The 15,647-nt window shown below is 38.3% G+C and overlaps 1 protein-coding gene across 8 annotated transcripts in view; it reads left to right on the forward strand.

The window, feature by feature from the left end:
* Positions 1–15,647, forward strand: part of DPYD (dihydropyrimidine dehydrogenase) — a 558,093-nt gene that overhangs the window by 215,670 nt on the left and 326,776 nt on the right. For all 8 annotated transcript variants that reach the window (XM_043553083.1, XM_037907332.2, XM_043553087.1 and 5 more), the window contains 3 exons: positions 5,072–5,268; positions 9,511–9,592; positions 15,060–15,147. In XM_043553083.1, coding sequence (XP_043409018.1) covers positions 5,072–5,268; positions 9,511–9,592; positions 15,060–15,147 — 367 coding nt within the window. The remainder of the gene's footprint in view (positions 1–5,071; positions 5,269–9,510; positions 9,593–15,059; positions 15,148–15,647) is intronic.

A 15,647-nucleotide genomic window follows, 5' to 3' on the forward strand; every position in this document is an offset into this window, starting at 1 on the left:
AGTAAATTGCTACTGAGCATGTGCAAATGGACAGCAAAAGATACATCCCTTACACCAAAGCCACCTCTCTGCAAATTTAAAGTCGCACCTTCAAAGCATGGTGGCATTAGATATCACAAGATCACGGGCAGGAATGGATAGAGCCCTTGAGGTGAGGCTGTAATGGAGATTTTGAAAGGGAAAATATGTGGATGATTTCACCCTTTCTTGGGGAGTGGGGGGAGAAAATGGTGAAAAGGAGAAGAAAGAACAGGACAATTGGACAAACCCGGAAAACTCAAGCTGAAAAGCACATTAGAGAATTGGTTCACAACCTTTTGTATATACACAAAAGTAATGCATGAAGAGAACCTGGAGTTGAAGTGTGGCCCTTTTGAAATATATGGATAAGGAGGCAATATGGCCTAGTGGTTAGGATGATGGACTGGGAATCAGAATACCTAAATTCTTACCCTGGCCTTGCAACAGACCTACTGTGTAACCTTGGGTAGGTGGTTTTTCTCATTTGGGGTAGTGGAGGATCAGAGTTTGCTGTAGGAACAGCCAAGACCTATGGCTGAAATGCATTAAAGAAGTGGGGGGAGGAAGTGTTTTAATTCTTCATGCAGATACAAACATGCATAGGGAGTGTGGAGAGCAGGACGGCATTTGTTAGAGATTACAAGGGAAAGAGAAAATCCCTGACTGGTAAAAGTCCTACTAAGGATTGCACTTTACCTCTCTTTGCCAAGGTAGTCATAAAATTTCTTTATAACTTGCCCACAGTCAGGGCAGAGGAAGAAGGGGAGATGGTATTCACGTGTAAGGTGATACTTTACACTTACTTGGTATGGGGAAATAATTACCTTCCAATAGGATTTGCACAGTGGAACCCAGTGACATTTAATCTCTTGAATTATAATGTAGTGAAACTTCACTGTAAAATGGGTGAAAGTTTTTTGAAATGTACTGAAGCAATTTGCAATTTTCACACTATGGGCCTTAACAGCCTTAAAATGCAAAACTCCCATTGAACTCCAGATGGCAAGATATAGCAGGCTCCACTGTGTAAGGCAGTTTTAGCCTATGCACAAGGAGACAGAATTAAGGTTGTGCATTCAGACTTAACTTTTAGAATTTCCTGCATGATTGCTTGATTTCTGAACCTTAACAGTGCAGTAATACCTGATTTCCACCCCCTCCTCCATTTGCTATAACAATTGGTTAGATTATGAGTCTGACGTAGGTCTATACCATTTCAGTTAGTGCTCCCATTTGCTGAACAATGTATTTAAAAATAAAGATAATGTACTTGAATAATATTTTTATATACATACTGCATAATTTATACATTAAATTGTGCTAGGTACATAGTTTATATTACTGACTAGCATTCTAATACAAGTGCATGTGCCTTTAATATATAAAAACGAATGGAAATGTAATATCATGGAAGTCGCTACCTCCTTCTATATGAATTTAATAAAGGACACATTTTACAAAAAATCCTATTCCATTTTAGTTAACACAGTCTGGTTTCACAGTACAATGTAAGCTTTTCAGCCTGTGAAATCCATTAATAACCACATTAAACCCTCCCATATTGAGTTGTCAGATATAAATGATTCTTTTTTAAACAATTATCTATCTCTTGCTTCTTGCAGTTTGTTAAATGCAATGTCAGTTTACAAAGGCTGGTAATTTTTTTTGTTTTTTAATCATTGGTTTACCTAGCTGAGAGTTCTCAAGTCAGTGTGAAGAAAATGAATGTTCATTCAAGCCATAAATGAAAATTTCAGTTCATAAGTTTGTGCCAAAGTTTAACTTGAAAAGAGTATGCACTTCCCCATTTCTGAGGAGACTGTGCTAGATGTCAACCACACTTATGGTAATGAGTTTATTAACAGTATACATTTATAAAGGGCTAGATGGTGCCTGTAGGGCATAGCCATGCATTGGGAGTTATATGGCACTGTACTGCCCCTGGGAAATACTGAAAGGTGCTCTCCCTTAGAAAAGCAGAGTGATTCCCAGGGCTCTCTCTAGTGTGATGCACTGAGATTTTTCATTGGCAGCACAAACTGTTGCACCCATTTTAAATGTACGAGACTGCAGTGCTGTTACCAAGATACAGAACTGGGATCCAAAATGCCCCACAAGTGCCAGAGATTGAATGGAGCTATAACTCCCTTCCCCATATGCACAAGCTAGCAAGAGCAGGATTCTACATGGAAAATGCTTAGGGGCTGCAATTCTGCCTTGTCCTTACACAGTCAGCAGAAGGCAGAAAGGGTCCTTCTTCCTGCTGTTACACTCTGTGGTCATGCAAGGGCCAGGCAGAATCTGCTCCAATGAATCTAGAATCTGTCTCTGTATCTGATTTAAACTGTTTAAAAATGTGAAGCGTGAACAAACTTTGTGATGTTTTTCATTGTAAAGAAATAACTGCCTAAGTGATATTTTCAGTTATAACTGCTGGTGGCTTTGTCATAGACCCCAGAATCAGTGCTATGCCCCAGCTTTTAAACAGGAACCCCTTCAGTCTGCCAGACCCCCAAGGGGCCCCAATCTTCCTTCAGGGTAGGCCACACTGCCTCCTGAACTCAGAGACCAAGCCTCTGGGCTCAAGCACTCCTGCTTCACACTGTGAGCTCTGCCCAGTGAGTCCAAGTGAGATAGGCTCCTCCTCGTAGGCTTATACACTCTTCAGGGACTAATGCATATTTGCAGTGACACCAGGCAGTGTTTTCAAAACAGTATGGGTTATTAGTCAAATGGAACAAAGCATTGGAAAGTCCTTAGATTAGCATATAGAAATGAAGGTTAAGACATAGTCCATCTCGGCCAAGCCAGAGCCATGCACCAACTGAGCTTTAATGGACTCCAGTACCGCTTCTGTCTCTCTCAACTGGTAATGGACACCATTACCGCATCAGTCTCTCTCTGACCCTTTTGTCAGTCCCAGGTGAAAGCAGCCAGCCTCTTCCAGAAGTCCATTCATTTCCCATTGCCGATCATCTCTCTGCCCTTTGTTCTCAAGCTGTTTTCTGCTCCGCTTCCCTGCTAAGAGTTTATATGTGTGTGAGTGTGTGTGTGGGGGGGGTTAACCTCCTTCCTCTTGGTCATTGATTGCTAGGTGTGAATGATCTAGTCCAGGGATCAGCAACCTTTGGCACGTGGCGGGTCAGGGAAATCCATTGGCAGGCCGGGACAGTTTGTTTACCTGCAGCGTCCGCAGGTTCGGCTGATTGCAGCTCCCACTGGCTGCAGTTCGCCATTCCAGGCCAATGGGGGCTGCGGGAAGCGGCAGCCAGCACATCCCTTGGTCTGTGCTGCTTCTTGCAACCACCATTGGCCTAAATATTAGAGAAAATTCTCACCTGACCTCTGAAAATCAGTCCCATTTAAGTTATCCCAAATTAGAGACCCCAAATTGGGGCACCCAAAATCACTGATCATCTTTGAAAATCTGGCTCTCAAGCCTACATTTTCAGAGGTCTTTAGGTACCGAAAGAAGCAGATAAGAACCACATGAGATTTTCAAGAGCACCTAACTCCCATTAAAATCAATAGACAAGTGCTTAGGAGCTTTTGAAAACACGACTAGATGCCTGTCTACTTCTTTAGACATCTAAATACCTTTGAAATCTGGACCTATGTGGCTTGCCCAAGAGACACACAGAAAATCTGTGGCAGAGACAGATCCTGAGTTTCCATCTAGTGCATTAATCACAAAAACATTTTTCTTTAACGATAAGGCTAATCTGGACCCTGTTTTGAAGGAGGCACAACAGCAAGGGGCTCCACATCTTTTGTTTTTTTGCAGTGTTCTCCTTCTCAGGTGGGGATTTTCTCCATCCCGGAATTTTGTTTCCCATAAATCTCAATCCTAAAGTAACTTTGGGACTTTGTGCAGACTTTTCGTCAATGCAGGCTCTATTTAATTGTGCACACTATATTACTATCTTGGGTTCCCCTACTTTCTAATTACTCATGCAAACAGAGTAATTCCAGGTGTTTTAGTTTCTATTGTTGTATGACTTCGGTGGAAGTATAAAGTATCAGGCTGAAGGCCAAGTGATTTGATCCGCTGAGAAATGAAATAAAGAAATATTCCATGCATGGTATCTTATTACCAGGTATCCTAGTTTTCCATGGTCAAAAAACCCAAAATTCTCTACTAAAAACCATAAAAATCCATGTTTTTCTGCTATTAAAATGAAATCTGATAGTGGGAGCCCCACAGTACAGGGCTGAAGCATCCCCATATCCCTGTGTGTGCACTGGTGGCATGGGATTCTACTGTATGTTTTTTATTTTTTCACAAAATGTAAAAACTAAAGATTCTCTGTAAAAATTGCAAATTCCGCATTTCTTCCATGGCAAATGCATTTCTAGGATCCCTACTTATTACTATTATAAATTTGATATTAGGAAGGGAAAAATAAGTGGTGAAGCTTGAGCATGTTTGACATATTGCTAATTTCTCCAATAATGTCTCCTTTTATGGTCATGTCCTTTGGTCCTTTTAAGGTGCCAATAGAGCTATGATGGTTTATACCATCTGAGAATCTCACCCCAGATTAGTAGCTTTGTAAAGACCAAAAAGAACCCCTAAAGAAACTAAAATTGAGAACACTATGCTGCTGTAACATGAAAGGTTACATGGGATGGGGAGTCATGGGAGATTATTATAAAACATCCTGCAATTGTGTTTGCCATATTGATATAGTCTTTGATAACTAAATCCTGCTCTGAGCTGTACTGGTGCACAAAGGGTGAAGGGAGCTAGGGGAGTAACTTTTCAGACAGGCACGATTGACTGGCAAATTGGAGACGGGAGGAGGAGTCTATCTGCTGTGCAATGGAAGATTTTCCATAAGAAATCCCTTTCCCTGGACATGGATCCAAATGAACATTTGTATGCATTTATATAAGGGTCGTCTATTTTAATGGACTGAAATAAAAAAATTATAATAATACTAGCAGAAAATTACACTGTGATCAGTATTTTAAAGCCATTTGTAATAAAGTTTGAATACTGGGGTTGTCTTTGTACAGTATTTAACTACTTAAATGTATTTCTTTTCAGGTGTTCAAAGCTATGAATATTCCTCAGATTAGAAGCCCTTTCTTACCTCCCCCAGCAAAGATACCTGAAGCCTACCATGCAAAGATAGCTCTCTTTGGTGCTGGGCCTGCAAGTATAAGTTGTGCTTCTTTTTTGGCTCGATTAGGTTACTCAGACATCACCATATTTGAAAAACAGGAATACATTGGTGGCTTAAGGTAAAAACTGGGCAAATGGGTGTTTCCTGTGGTTGTGGGTAGCATATGAAATACAGTTTGTTCACCTCTGGTCAGACCAGAAACTCAGGGGAGATAATGACAAATTTTAAAGATTCACTTAAAAAAACAAACAAATAACATTCCTCATCCATGTTAAATATTGTCCTTAGTTGCACATGTTCGAAAATTCCATTCAAGTTCAGTGACTGTAAAGGACCAAATTATGTTAAAAAGTAGACTAATATATGACTGTTATGAAGGGAAACATAGTTCTCACATCTGCAGCTGAAAAGAATTGGAACTGAGATCTGCCTTCTCAAAAGGGCATCCACGCTTTTGCCAGTGGAGGTTGGATAATCACATCAGTATCTGTGTATGCAAATCCTTGAGCTGTACATTTATCTGAGGCTTTGCTCAGGTGCTAGAGAAGCATGCACAAAAAGTGGCTGTACATTTTTTTTAAATTTTGGCTGTAAATGGCCGAATGTTAACTATTTTAATGGCTCATTTATTGCATTAGTAAACAACAATGTACAGTGTTTCAGACTTTTAATACATTGGAATGTCACATGCTAAATGGCCTGATTCTTCACTCCATTACACCAGTTGCAAGAGCAAAGAATCAGGCCCACTATGTCTACATATTTTAAAAAGATTAACATCACATCTCTTTTCATTTAAATGGTAATCCAAGACACAAAATATCTTTTGTTTACTTCTGACAGCCATGAGTAGCCACTTCTGTGTGGTGATTCTGAGAAATACTGGATGTGTGTTCTCTACCCACTTTTAGTCTGCTCTGTAAAATACAAAGCTGCAGTATTCACAGGTATTACCAGATGAATTCTTTAGAAAATCTAGTAATGAACACCCTCCCCAAATCCAAAAGTTATATTTAAAGGATGATGAATTGCTGTGATTCTAGCTCTACCATGTGCAATAATGAATAGAGTTGTTTAACATAATTTAAAAGCATTTTTAATGTGGTGGAAATCTCTAAATTTCGAATGATTTTATGAAGTTCCCTATGCAAGTATACATGAAAATAAACACAAAGCAATCATCACATACAGTTGGAGTGAAATCTGTGTTTACAACTTCCATAAATCATTCTGTAAGGGTGAAATTCACACCTGATCTCCCCAGCCTTTTACAAAGTAAAATGGGTAAAAATTCGAGTAAATGGGATTTTTGCAGGAAACTATACAATAGAAGGATAGAATCCATTTCTTCAGTCAGGTGCAGGGCAGTACTGCAATCTTTCTGCACCACTAGAACATCACTTACATCATCAGGACACAGAAAGTATTTTAACAGGTCCTCTGCACTGAGGGATGAATTTCTCCCATTATGACTGTAATTGTGATTATGTCTTCCGAGACTGGTGGCACCTTTAAATGTGTGTTAATATATATTAGAATTTGAATACTGGGTAAATGTAGTGTCAACATACAAATAAAATATGACACATTTAAAAAAACATAGTGAAGTGTAAAAAAGGAGAACCAAATCTGTCCCTGGTGCAACACCACTGAAGTTAATGGAGTTGACACCAGAATGAATTTGATCCTCAGTGTCAAATACTTAATCCCTGGAGGTTACAGAGAGTTAAGCAATGCTAGAAAAGTAGAGCTGATGACTTCCATTTAGGTTCAAAACTGTTCTGCCTAATTATCAAAAGTGTTAATTTAGCTGATTGTGTTATAGACACTTCACCGCACAGACTCATTTTACTAACATCAACTGCCATAGGGGACTGCAGATTTTATGCAAGATGTATCTGTCCACTTAATGAAGTAGCATGTTTTGGTTTTTAAAAATATTTTATTGAAAGTCAATTTAGTCACTTTTTAAAAAAAGGCTGTTTCTTACACTATCACTTTATTCTGTTGACAATTCACATCTACTTTGTGCTCAATGCTGCAACTTTGTTACTAATTTAAAGTAACCCTTTCTTCAGTTACATGAAATGTATATCAATGCATATGTAATCTGAGCAATGTGAACTTTACTTTGTGCCCATTCATTACATTTCTTAGTGAATTAAATTTAAATTTCATTCAGTCACCTTGCCCCCTTCCAAAAGGCCTTACTTGAGGAGTCACCCATTCTCATGTGGTCCATGATCTTCTTTTCCACTTTCCATTCTGGAAGATCACAAGGTCAGTAGCAGCCCTAAATCATGGCAATGCTTTACTCTCATTCTTTATGCAAAACACCCATTGATATTTAATGGGAGTTCCACATCTGGAATAAAGACAGAACATGGCCTTAACTACTTTTGTTCTCACTTTGACATTGGTTTAGAAGGGAAGTTAATCTAAGAGCTGTCACCCGTAACTGTGGCCACAGTACCTTGCTAATATTTTTTAACAAATTCAGCTGCCCTGGATTCTGTTTTAAGTGACTTTGTAAATAATTCAAAATGGCTAAAAAGGCCAAATTACTTTTGTATTTGGAATCAGTTGCCTTATAGATGCAGTGTTGGTGGTTTTTTAGGCTCTTTTTTTTTCTGAGCATGTTCTTCCCATGTATATCAGGATTATAGTTAGTATGAAGAATATTTATCTGGGAGAAAGACAGCAGATTATTCCAATTTCTATAACATCAAAGTGCAACAGTATTGATCTCTCTCTCTTTCTCACACACACTCTCCTTTTTAAAGGAATTAAGGAAAATATTCTTGGGAATAGAGACAGCTACTGAATACTATCAGTGGTATACTGGGCCTCTCTCATATTTGAGAAAATGAAAGGTCTTCAACAAATATATTTATGGGTTGAGAAATAAGATTTTATTATTTTAATGGATTTCTTCATTGAATCTCTATTTCGTTATCCTTTGTCTTGGCCCACTCTTTTCTTACTGTGACATGGAAGTTGCATTGTCATGACACATACTTTTGAAATATAGAATGCTTTTAGTTCCATGCTGGGCAGAAGCGCACCAAGCAGGTCAGTATTTGAAACCATAAAAGAAAGTAGTAAAGTCAACTTTTTTGCTGTGTATTTATGGTTGACAAGCCTTAAAATAAATGAAACCTGCCAATGTATCAGAGTTAGATGTAAAGGGGTTGGAGTGGCCAATAATAACATGTAAAATGGAGCTACTACAAATCTTTCTGTCCCAGGGCTTTGTTACGGAAATTATAACTATATTAATTTTAGCAAGAGATTAGTTTCCAGAAGCTTTAGGAGTGTCTTTCACCTTCTGGATGTTGTATCATTTTATCTTTATTGAATGAAGACATTTAAAATGGCCTTCACTAGACTTAATGGGCCAGACTGTTAGCTGATTATAAATTAGGATAGTCCCATCAAAGTCAGTGCAGATTTATGCTAGCTGAGGATCTGGCCCTATATATTAATACCCCTGGGGCAGTAAATCTGTGGTATTGGGACACTGACGAAGGCTTCAACACTCTCATTGAAAAAAGGAAAAAAGAAAAAAAGAACAAAGTAAGAACATACATTAATTTAAATAGTAAACGTGAGTCTGGAATAAGACCCTATTTCAAATTACTGACTTCGTATACTGTATTAGAATGTAAGGGAATGTGTAGAATAATACTGGAGGGTGAAATGTGCCCAGCATCGACTAGAAAATAATGTAGACATCCAACTTAAAAAAAATGGAAGTTTGACTATTAATTATTGGGTAACTTCATCATTTGTGGCTAGAATCTTTCTCTGTTAGGTGGACACATTCAGCATAGAATGTGTTTATAAATATAGAAAAGGATTAGCTATTGATGGTTACAATCTCTTGTGACATATTTTTAACCTTTATAGAAAGCAAAAGTAGTTCTCTTTAGATATTGTTACTGAAGAAAGTGTAGGAATGTAGTTGTGATTCTCTGAGAAACTGATCAACCTCCTAGTTTCTTTATCCAACTGGTTGTAGTTCCTGGTTAACAGAGATATGCAATAAACAGCACTGGACAACGTTAAACGGTATTTAGAATTCTAGTTAACAAGAAAAGGGCTTATGTAAAAAAAGATAAAAAAGAAAATAATTTTTTGTTTCCTATTTCGAGGTGGATAATTTTGGTTTGTCAATACTGAATCTCTTTAATTAGATGAGTCATGTTCCTTCACATTTCTGTTAAATACTTGAAAATCATCTTTGTACGGACACAAAATTCACAAGATTTGCACAGTATGTGTTTAATGTTCAGTAACTGAAAAGCCTTGGCTCTTTAATAACTGTCAATTGTTTCACAGTCTCTTTTATTTTTTCTAGTACGTCTGAAATCCCTCAATTCCGGTTGCCGTATGATGTAGTGAATTTCGAAGCTGAGCTTATGAAGGACCTTGCAGTGAAGGTAATGAAAACTATAATCTGCCTATGTATAGCTCAAAGAAAAAGGAGCAAGAGCTCTGTCAAAGATTAACAGCAAAATGTCATGCACATTAGTGAAGAACAATTAAAAGCTGTACTAGGCAGAGGCAGGAAGATGCTTCCTCTTGCTCAGGGCATTTGTCTGTCTGCTGTCTGAATGCCACCAGTTTGGAAAAGGGCAATCAATAGTTCTCATCTGGCATGCCTGCATGTGATTAATTGTCTGTAAGAAACAAATTCCTAAATTGCTTTAGGGGTTCAATGTAGCTATTGGAATGATTTGATTTCTTTAATCAAGTTGTTTTCATGCATGTTTGGTACTACTTAATACATTCATATTAGACACTTCTCCCTCCACCCCAGTTTTCTTTTAATGGCTTGTAATGCAATCTCACATTGATGTTTATTTTACTTATTACATGCATTAAATTAACAAAGTAGTGACATGATCTGTTATAAACAATAACACTAATTCAACTTCTTGGAAAGCAATAGTTTTGCATTGGCTGCATTTTATTAAACAAACAACACTTCTTGATTATTTTTAGATAATGGGAACGTTGTTTTATTGTTCATTCAGTGTTTGTTGTAGAGATGTATTTAGTGTGTATAACTCCCGCTCATTTTAATAGAAGTTATGTGTGTGGAACATATCTCAGGATCAAACCCTTACATAGAAGACTAGATAAAACTTTTTCACTGATTAAGGTCATATAAGAATCATATAAGTAATCCTAACTCATAGTCTTTTATATTGGTCCAGTGGATAGAGCAGCAGACTGGGAATCATAAGACCTAGGGTGAGATCCTCACCCCCTCCCCTCCCCACTTCAACATCTCTATGCTCAGTAAAAGGCCTGGAGTGGTATAAAGGGACTGTAAGGTTAATCTACACTATGGCTGGGAGCATGCCTCCCAGCTTGGGTAGACAGACCCATGCTAGCTCCATTTCAAGTAGCACAGTAAAAATAGCTGTGTGGACATTACAGTATGGGTGGGGATTTGGGGTCAGATGGATTGTACTCAGGTGGCTAGTCCATGCTGCTGTCCTTGAAGCAATGTTCATGCTGCTATTTTTAGTGTGCTAGATCAAGGAGAGCTAGCACATGTCTGTCTATCTGTGTTATGAGTCATGTCTCCAGCTGCAATATAGCATAAAAGCCCAGATCTTGTCAAGAGAAGATTACCCTGGTTCTGGACTGTGGAAGATAGCCATAAAGCTGCCTTCTGAGCATCCCCTCACAAACTCTGACATAGAGGCAAATCTGAAGGCATCGGGCATATCAGGGAGGGGTCACAGAATGTAGCATTACAGAGATTTCAGACAGTGCTGTGGCTTATAAGTAGCAGACGACAGGCTGCAAAATTTAGACCAGCCCCCAAGTCTGTCTGTTACTCCAGAAGTTTTGGAGCAGTACAAAATTGAGAGCTTAAAGCCAACATGGCCACTCTCTCTTCCCAAGGTGAGAGTTCTGTGCTGTGCCACTTAGATGTGCAGCACAGAATTGTACCCTGGAGTCTATTCTAAACTAGGCCATTGATTAGCTCTGTGACATTGGGCAAGCCACTTAACTAAGTACCTCACCTTTGTGCCTCTGTAAAATGGGAATATTTGATGTACCTTTGTGTAAGCCATTTTGAGATCTTTGATGAAAAGTGCTATACTGTATAAATACTAAGTATTACTGATTTATGTGAGTAATTCAGTTGACATCAGTAGGAATTACTCAGATAGATAAAGGTTACAGGACTAGGCCTTAAGGGATTGCAAATCGTCACATAAAATTAGTAGTGAAGTTTAAATTCCATTATTAAGTTTTCATAATATATGTGCATATAAGAATAAAAATGTATACTAAGTCATAGGTGGTATTTTGTACCCATTGAATATGCAGTCTATAGTCAAAAGGATCACAACTACACACAGCTTTTTATACCTAATCTATAAAACGAGAAAATAAGAAAGGGTCAGTCCTTAAATAAAATATATTACATTTTCCATCCTCCATGTTTTCAGGGATGGGGAAAAAACACATCTTCATAAATTTCTAAAAGGGAATTTAGATAAATTCAATCAGAGTGAGAGAGGCAGCATTATAAGAAGCATTTATACAGTGGAGCATCACAAGTATAGGAGTAACAATGAAAATGAACAAAAACAAAAACTGGAAACAATCATGCATGTATTTACAATTGTTCCTTTCCTGTTTAAGCTAAATTCACCCTGGCGGGCCAAGCTGACTGTTTTAACCTGAAAGGCCACACGGAAATATTTAAATCTTAAATGAAGACAATATAATAGACAGACATTAGAGACTCTAGCCATTCGATTCAATGTAAGTTTTGTTGCACTGATGAAGGTTATGAAAAGTGGGGCAAAAACATGAGAATAGGGAAATACAGTTTGATATGCAAGAAACTAAAATTATGATTGTCTTGAATGAAGAAAATTTGAGAGACCTAGAATAAAAAATACTAACCACCAAAAGGAAGTAAGGTGTAGGGCAGACATGCATTTGAGTCTGATGTTCTCCTCTTAGATCTGATTTTCTTTTGGGTATTTATGCTCTGTGCAGATCCTCTGGCTGCTGCTCTGACATGCCCACTTTTGACCTGTGTTGTATGCATTTCCTTGTGAGCTCTGCCTCACAGTTATCTTCCACAGCATACATGGAGATGCAGTCCCCCTCAGAAGTTCTTTACTGAAGTGCTGACTAGCACAGCACAAGGAAGGCTGCATGAGCCCTGTTATGCCATTTAAGATGGAGACTAAACACACTAGCATTTTCTTTAATAACAAAAGGGCCAAATTTTGCCATTACTTCTGCTGGTATAAATCCAAAGTAATTCTGCTGATTTCAATGGATTTATACCAGTTAAACTGATGAATCAATCCCTCAGTCCACTGTCTTCTCCAGAAACAGGCCTAGGTTTCTCTTGAGCTCATTTATTCTCTTTGCTTCAAAACCCTTTTGTTTTGTTTTAAGATAAGTTTTAGATCATGCTCCTCAGGCAGCATGGTCCATTGTACAGAGCACAGGAACAGGTATAAGGAGACTTGATTGCTAATCACAGTTTTGCTAAAGACTTGGTGTGTGACCTTGAACAAATGACTTCCCATTTTGGGCTTCAGTTTCCTCAGCTGGAAAATGGGGAACATGGTTCTTATCCTTTGTAAAGTTCTTTGAGATCTAACAATGAGCAGTGCTTTCTAAGTGCTTGTTGTTTTTATTTATTACTCTTTGTGAACCTACTACCAGAGAAATAAATTCGTCTGCATTTATTCCTATTTTTACATATTTTGATTCATTCCAGCCAATGAAGCAAGTGCCTCTGAGCACCATTGATCATTTAGAAGAAATACGATTAAACAAGTGCAGTTACAAACCCAAATGATTAATTCCATCCTTAACTGGTTAAAAGATGAGAAACAAAGGGTAGGGATAAATGGTCAGTTTTCAGAATGGAGAGAGGTAAATAGTGGTGTCCCCCAGAGGTCTATACTGGGATGAGTCCTATTCAAAATTTGCAGCTAATGCAAAACTATTCAAGATAGTTAAGTCCAAAGGAGACTGTGAAGAGCTACAAGGGGATCTCACAAAACTGGGTGATTGGGGAACAAAATGGCAGATGAAGTTCAATGTTGATAAATGCAAAGTAATGCGCACTGGAAAACATAATCCCAACCATATTTCTAAATTAGCTGTTACCACTCAAGAGAGCTTGGAGTCATTGTGGATAGTTCTCTGAAAACATTCACTCAATGTGTAGGGGCAGTCAAAAAAACGAACAGAATGTTGGGAATCATTAAGAAAGGGATAGATAATAAGGCAGAAAATAGCATATTGCTTCTATATCAATACATAGTACGCTTACATCTTGAATACTGCATGCAAATGTGGTCGCTCCATCTCAAAAAGATATACTGGACTTGGAAAAGGTTCAGAAAAGGGCAACAAAAATTATTAGGGGTATGGAACAGCTTCCGTATGAGAAAATATTAATAAGACTGGGACTTTCCAGCTTGGAAAAGAGACGACTAAGGGGGGATATGACAGAGGTGTATAAAATCGTGAGTGGTGTGGAGAAAGTAAATAAGGAAGTGTTATTTACTCCTCCTCATAACACAAGAACTAAGGGTCACCAAATGAAATTAATAGGCAGCAGGTTTAAAATAAACAAAAGGAAGAATTTCTTCACACAACGCACAGTCAACCTGTAGAACTCTTTGCCAGAGGATGTTGTGAAGGCCAAGACTATAACAGGGTTCAAAAAAAGAGCTAGATAAATTCATGAAGGATAGGTCCATCAAAGGCTAATAGCCAGGATGGGCAGGGATGGTGCCCCTAGCCCCTGTTTGCCGGAAGCTGGGAATGGGCAACAGGGGATGGATCGCGTGATGAGTGCCTGTTTTGTTCATTCCCTCTGAAGCATTTGGCATTGGCCACTGTTGTAAAACAGGATACTGGGCTTGCTGGACCTTTGGTCTGACCCAGTATGGCTGTTATGTTCTTAATTTTGAAAAAATCTATTAGGTTCCCTTGAATTCTTATCTTTTTCCTTGAGAGTAAGTACAGTCCCCTTAATCTTTCCACAGAATAAAGATTCGTCAAACCTAATGTTGTTTTAAGCCCCAATCCTGTGGTTGACTCTGCATAGGTGGGCCCTTATGCCCACAAAGAGCACCATTCACTTGAGCAGGGCTTCTTGGTATGAGAGGTCCAGTTGCAGAATCTTAAATTAGTTTAATTTTTGCTGCATCCTCAATGAGGCTATATTACCCTTCCTTTGGTACAGTGACTAGTACTGCACGTAAGATCATCTTATTTGTTTGATATTCTGACATGCTGTTAATCCTAGCTAGTATCTTGTTTGCCTCTTTTTTCTTTACTTCTATGCAATACACTTGGTGGCATCAATGATTTTTTCACAGTAACCCCCAAGACTTTTTCCTGACTAATGTGTTGGATGATTGTTCTGTTTACCACACATTCCCTAGACTGGTGCCTTGCTCCCAGATGAGGTTTCTTAAATCCTGAGTTTCATGTGGGGATACTTCATTACCAAACCAGTATCAAATACAACCATTTAAAAGTGCTGTTTTGCTGTGCTGTTGTGTTCCATGAACAGGTTTTTTCTTTCTTTCTTCTGTTTGTTTGCTTGTTGCTGGCTGCTGTTATGCCAGGAGCCAAATAGACCCTCGGCTGTCCCCCACTATCAGGGGAATACAAAGGTGACTTTAAGACATTTTATGCCCACTACCTGACTTTGATCAGACCTGAGGATCTGGCCCTGTAAGTCTAGCTCGAAAAAAATATTTTATTTATTTAATTAATTGATCGTTATGAAACTTTTTGAGATGCCAGTAAGAGGAAGATGACAGAAATTAAACCAATTTTTAATGATCAATTTCAAATTACTTAATAAATCTTTATAATGTTTTATGTTAGATAGTTTGTGGTAAAGGCCTTGGAATAGAAGGAATGACAATCAACACCTTGAAAGAAGATGGCTACAAAGCAGTCTTCATTGGAATAGGTAGGAATGTCTTATTCTCCTTTATTTTGTTTTGTTGAAAATGAGAATGATTTTCTGCCAATAAATGGGCAGCATTTCAGTATCTTAGTAAGACAAGTTTAAACGTCTTCAGTGTAAACCAGATGATGTGGTAAGAAAAAAATTCTCTCATCTGTTCGACTGGTTTGAATCTGGCTCTCCCTGGCAGTTACTGCAAGCTGTTGCTGCCTGATGGCAATTCACTGATTAATGTGAAATGATTTGGATGGTTCTTAGTGGACAGATGAGCATATAATAAAAAAATCCATAACAATTGGCACTAAATGGCACTGTGTCTGGAAGTCTCAACAGAGACCAAAGACTAAATAGTGTTATGCACAGACCTAACCTATTGTACCTTGGGCTCCCTGTAGATCAGGGTTGAAAGACATAGGTATGATAGAATCAAGAAGCTTGCACTGCTGCAGCTCGTACTGTATCTGTAACCAACAGACACCAATTTCAAACACTTTTCACGAACT

This window comes from Chelonia mydas, chromosome 8 (genome assembly GCF_015237465.2).
Source record: "Chelonia mydas isolate rCheMyd1 chromosome 8, rCheMyd1.pri.v2, whole genome shotgun sequence".
Taxonomy (NCBI): Eukaryota; Metazoa; Chordata; order Testudines; family Cheloniidae; genus Chelonia; species Chelonia mydas.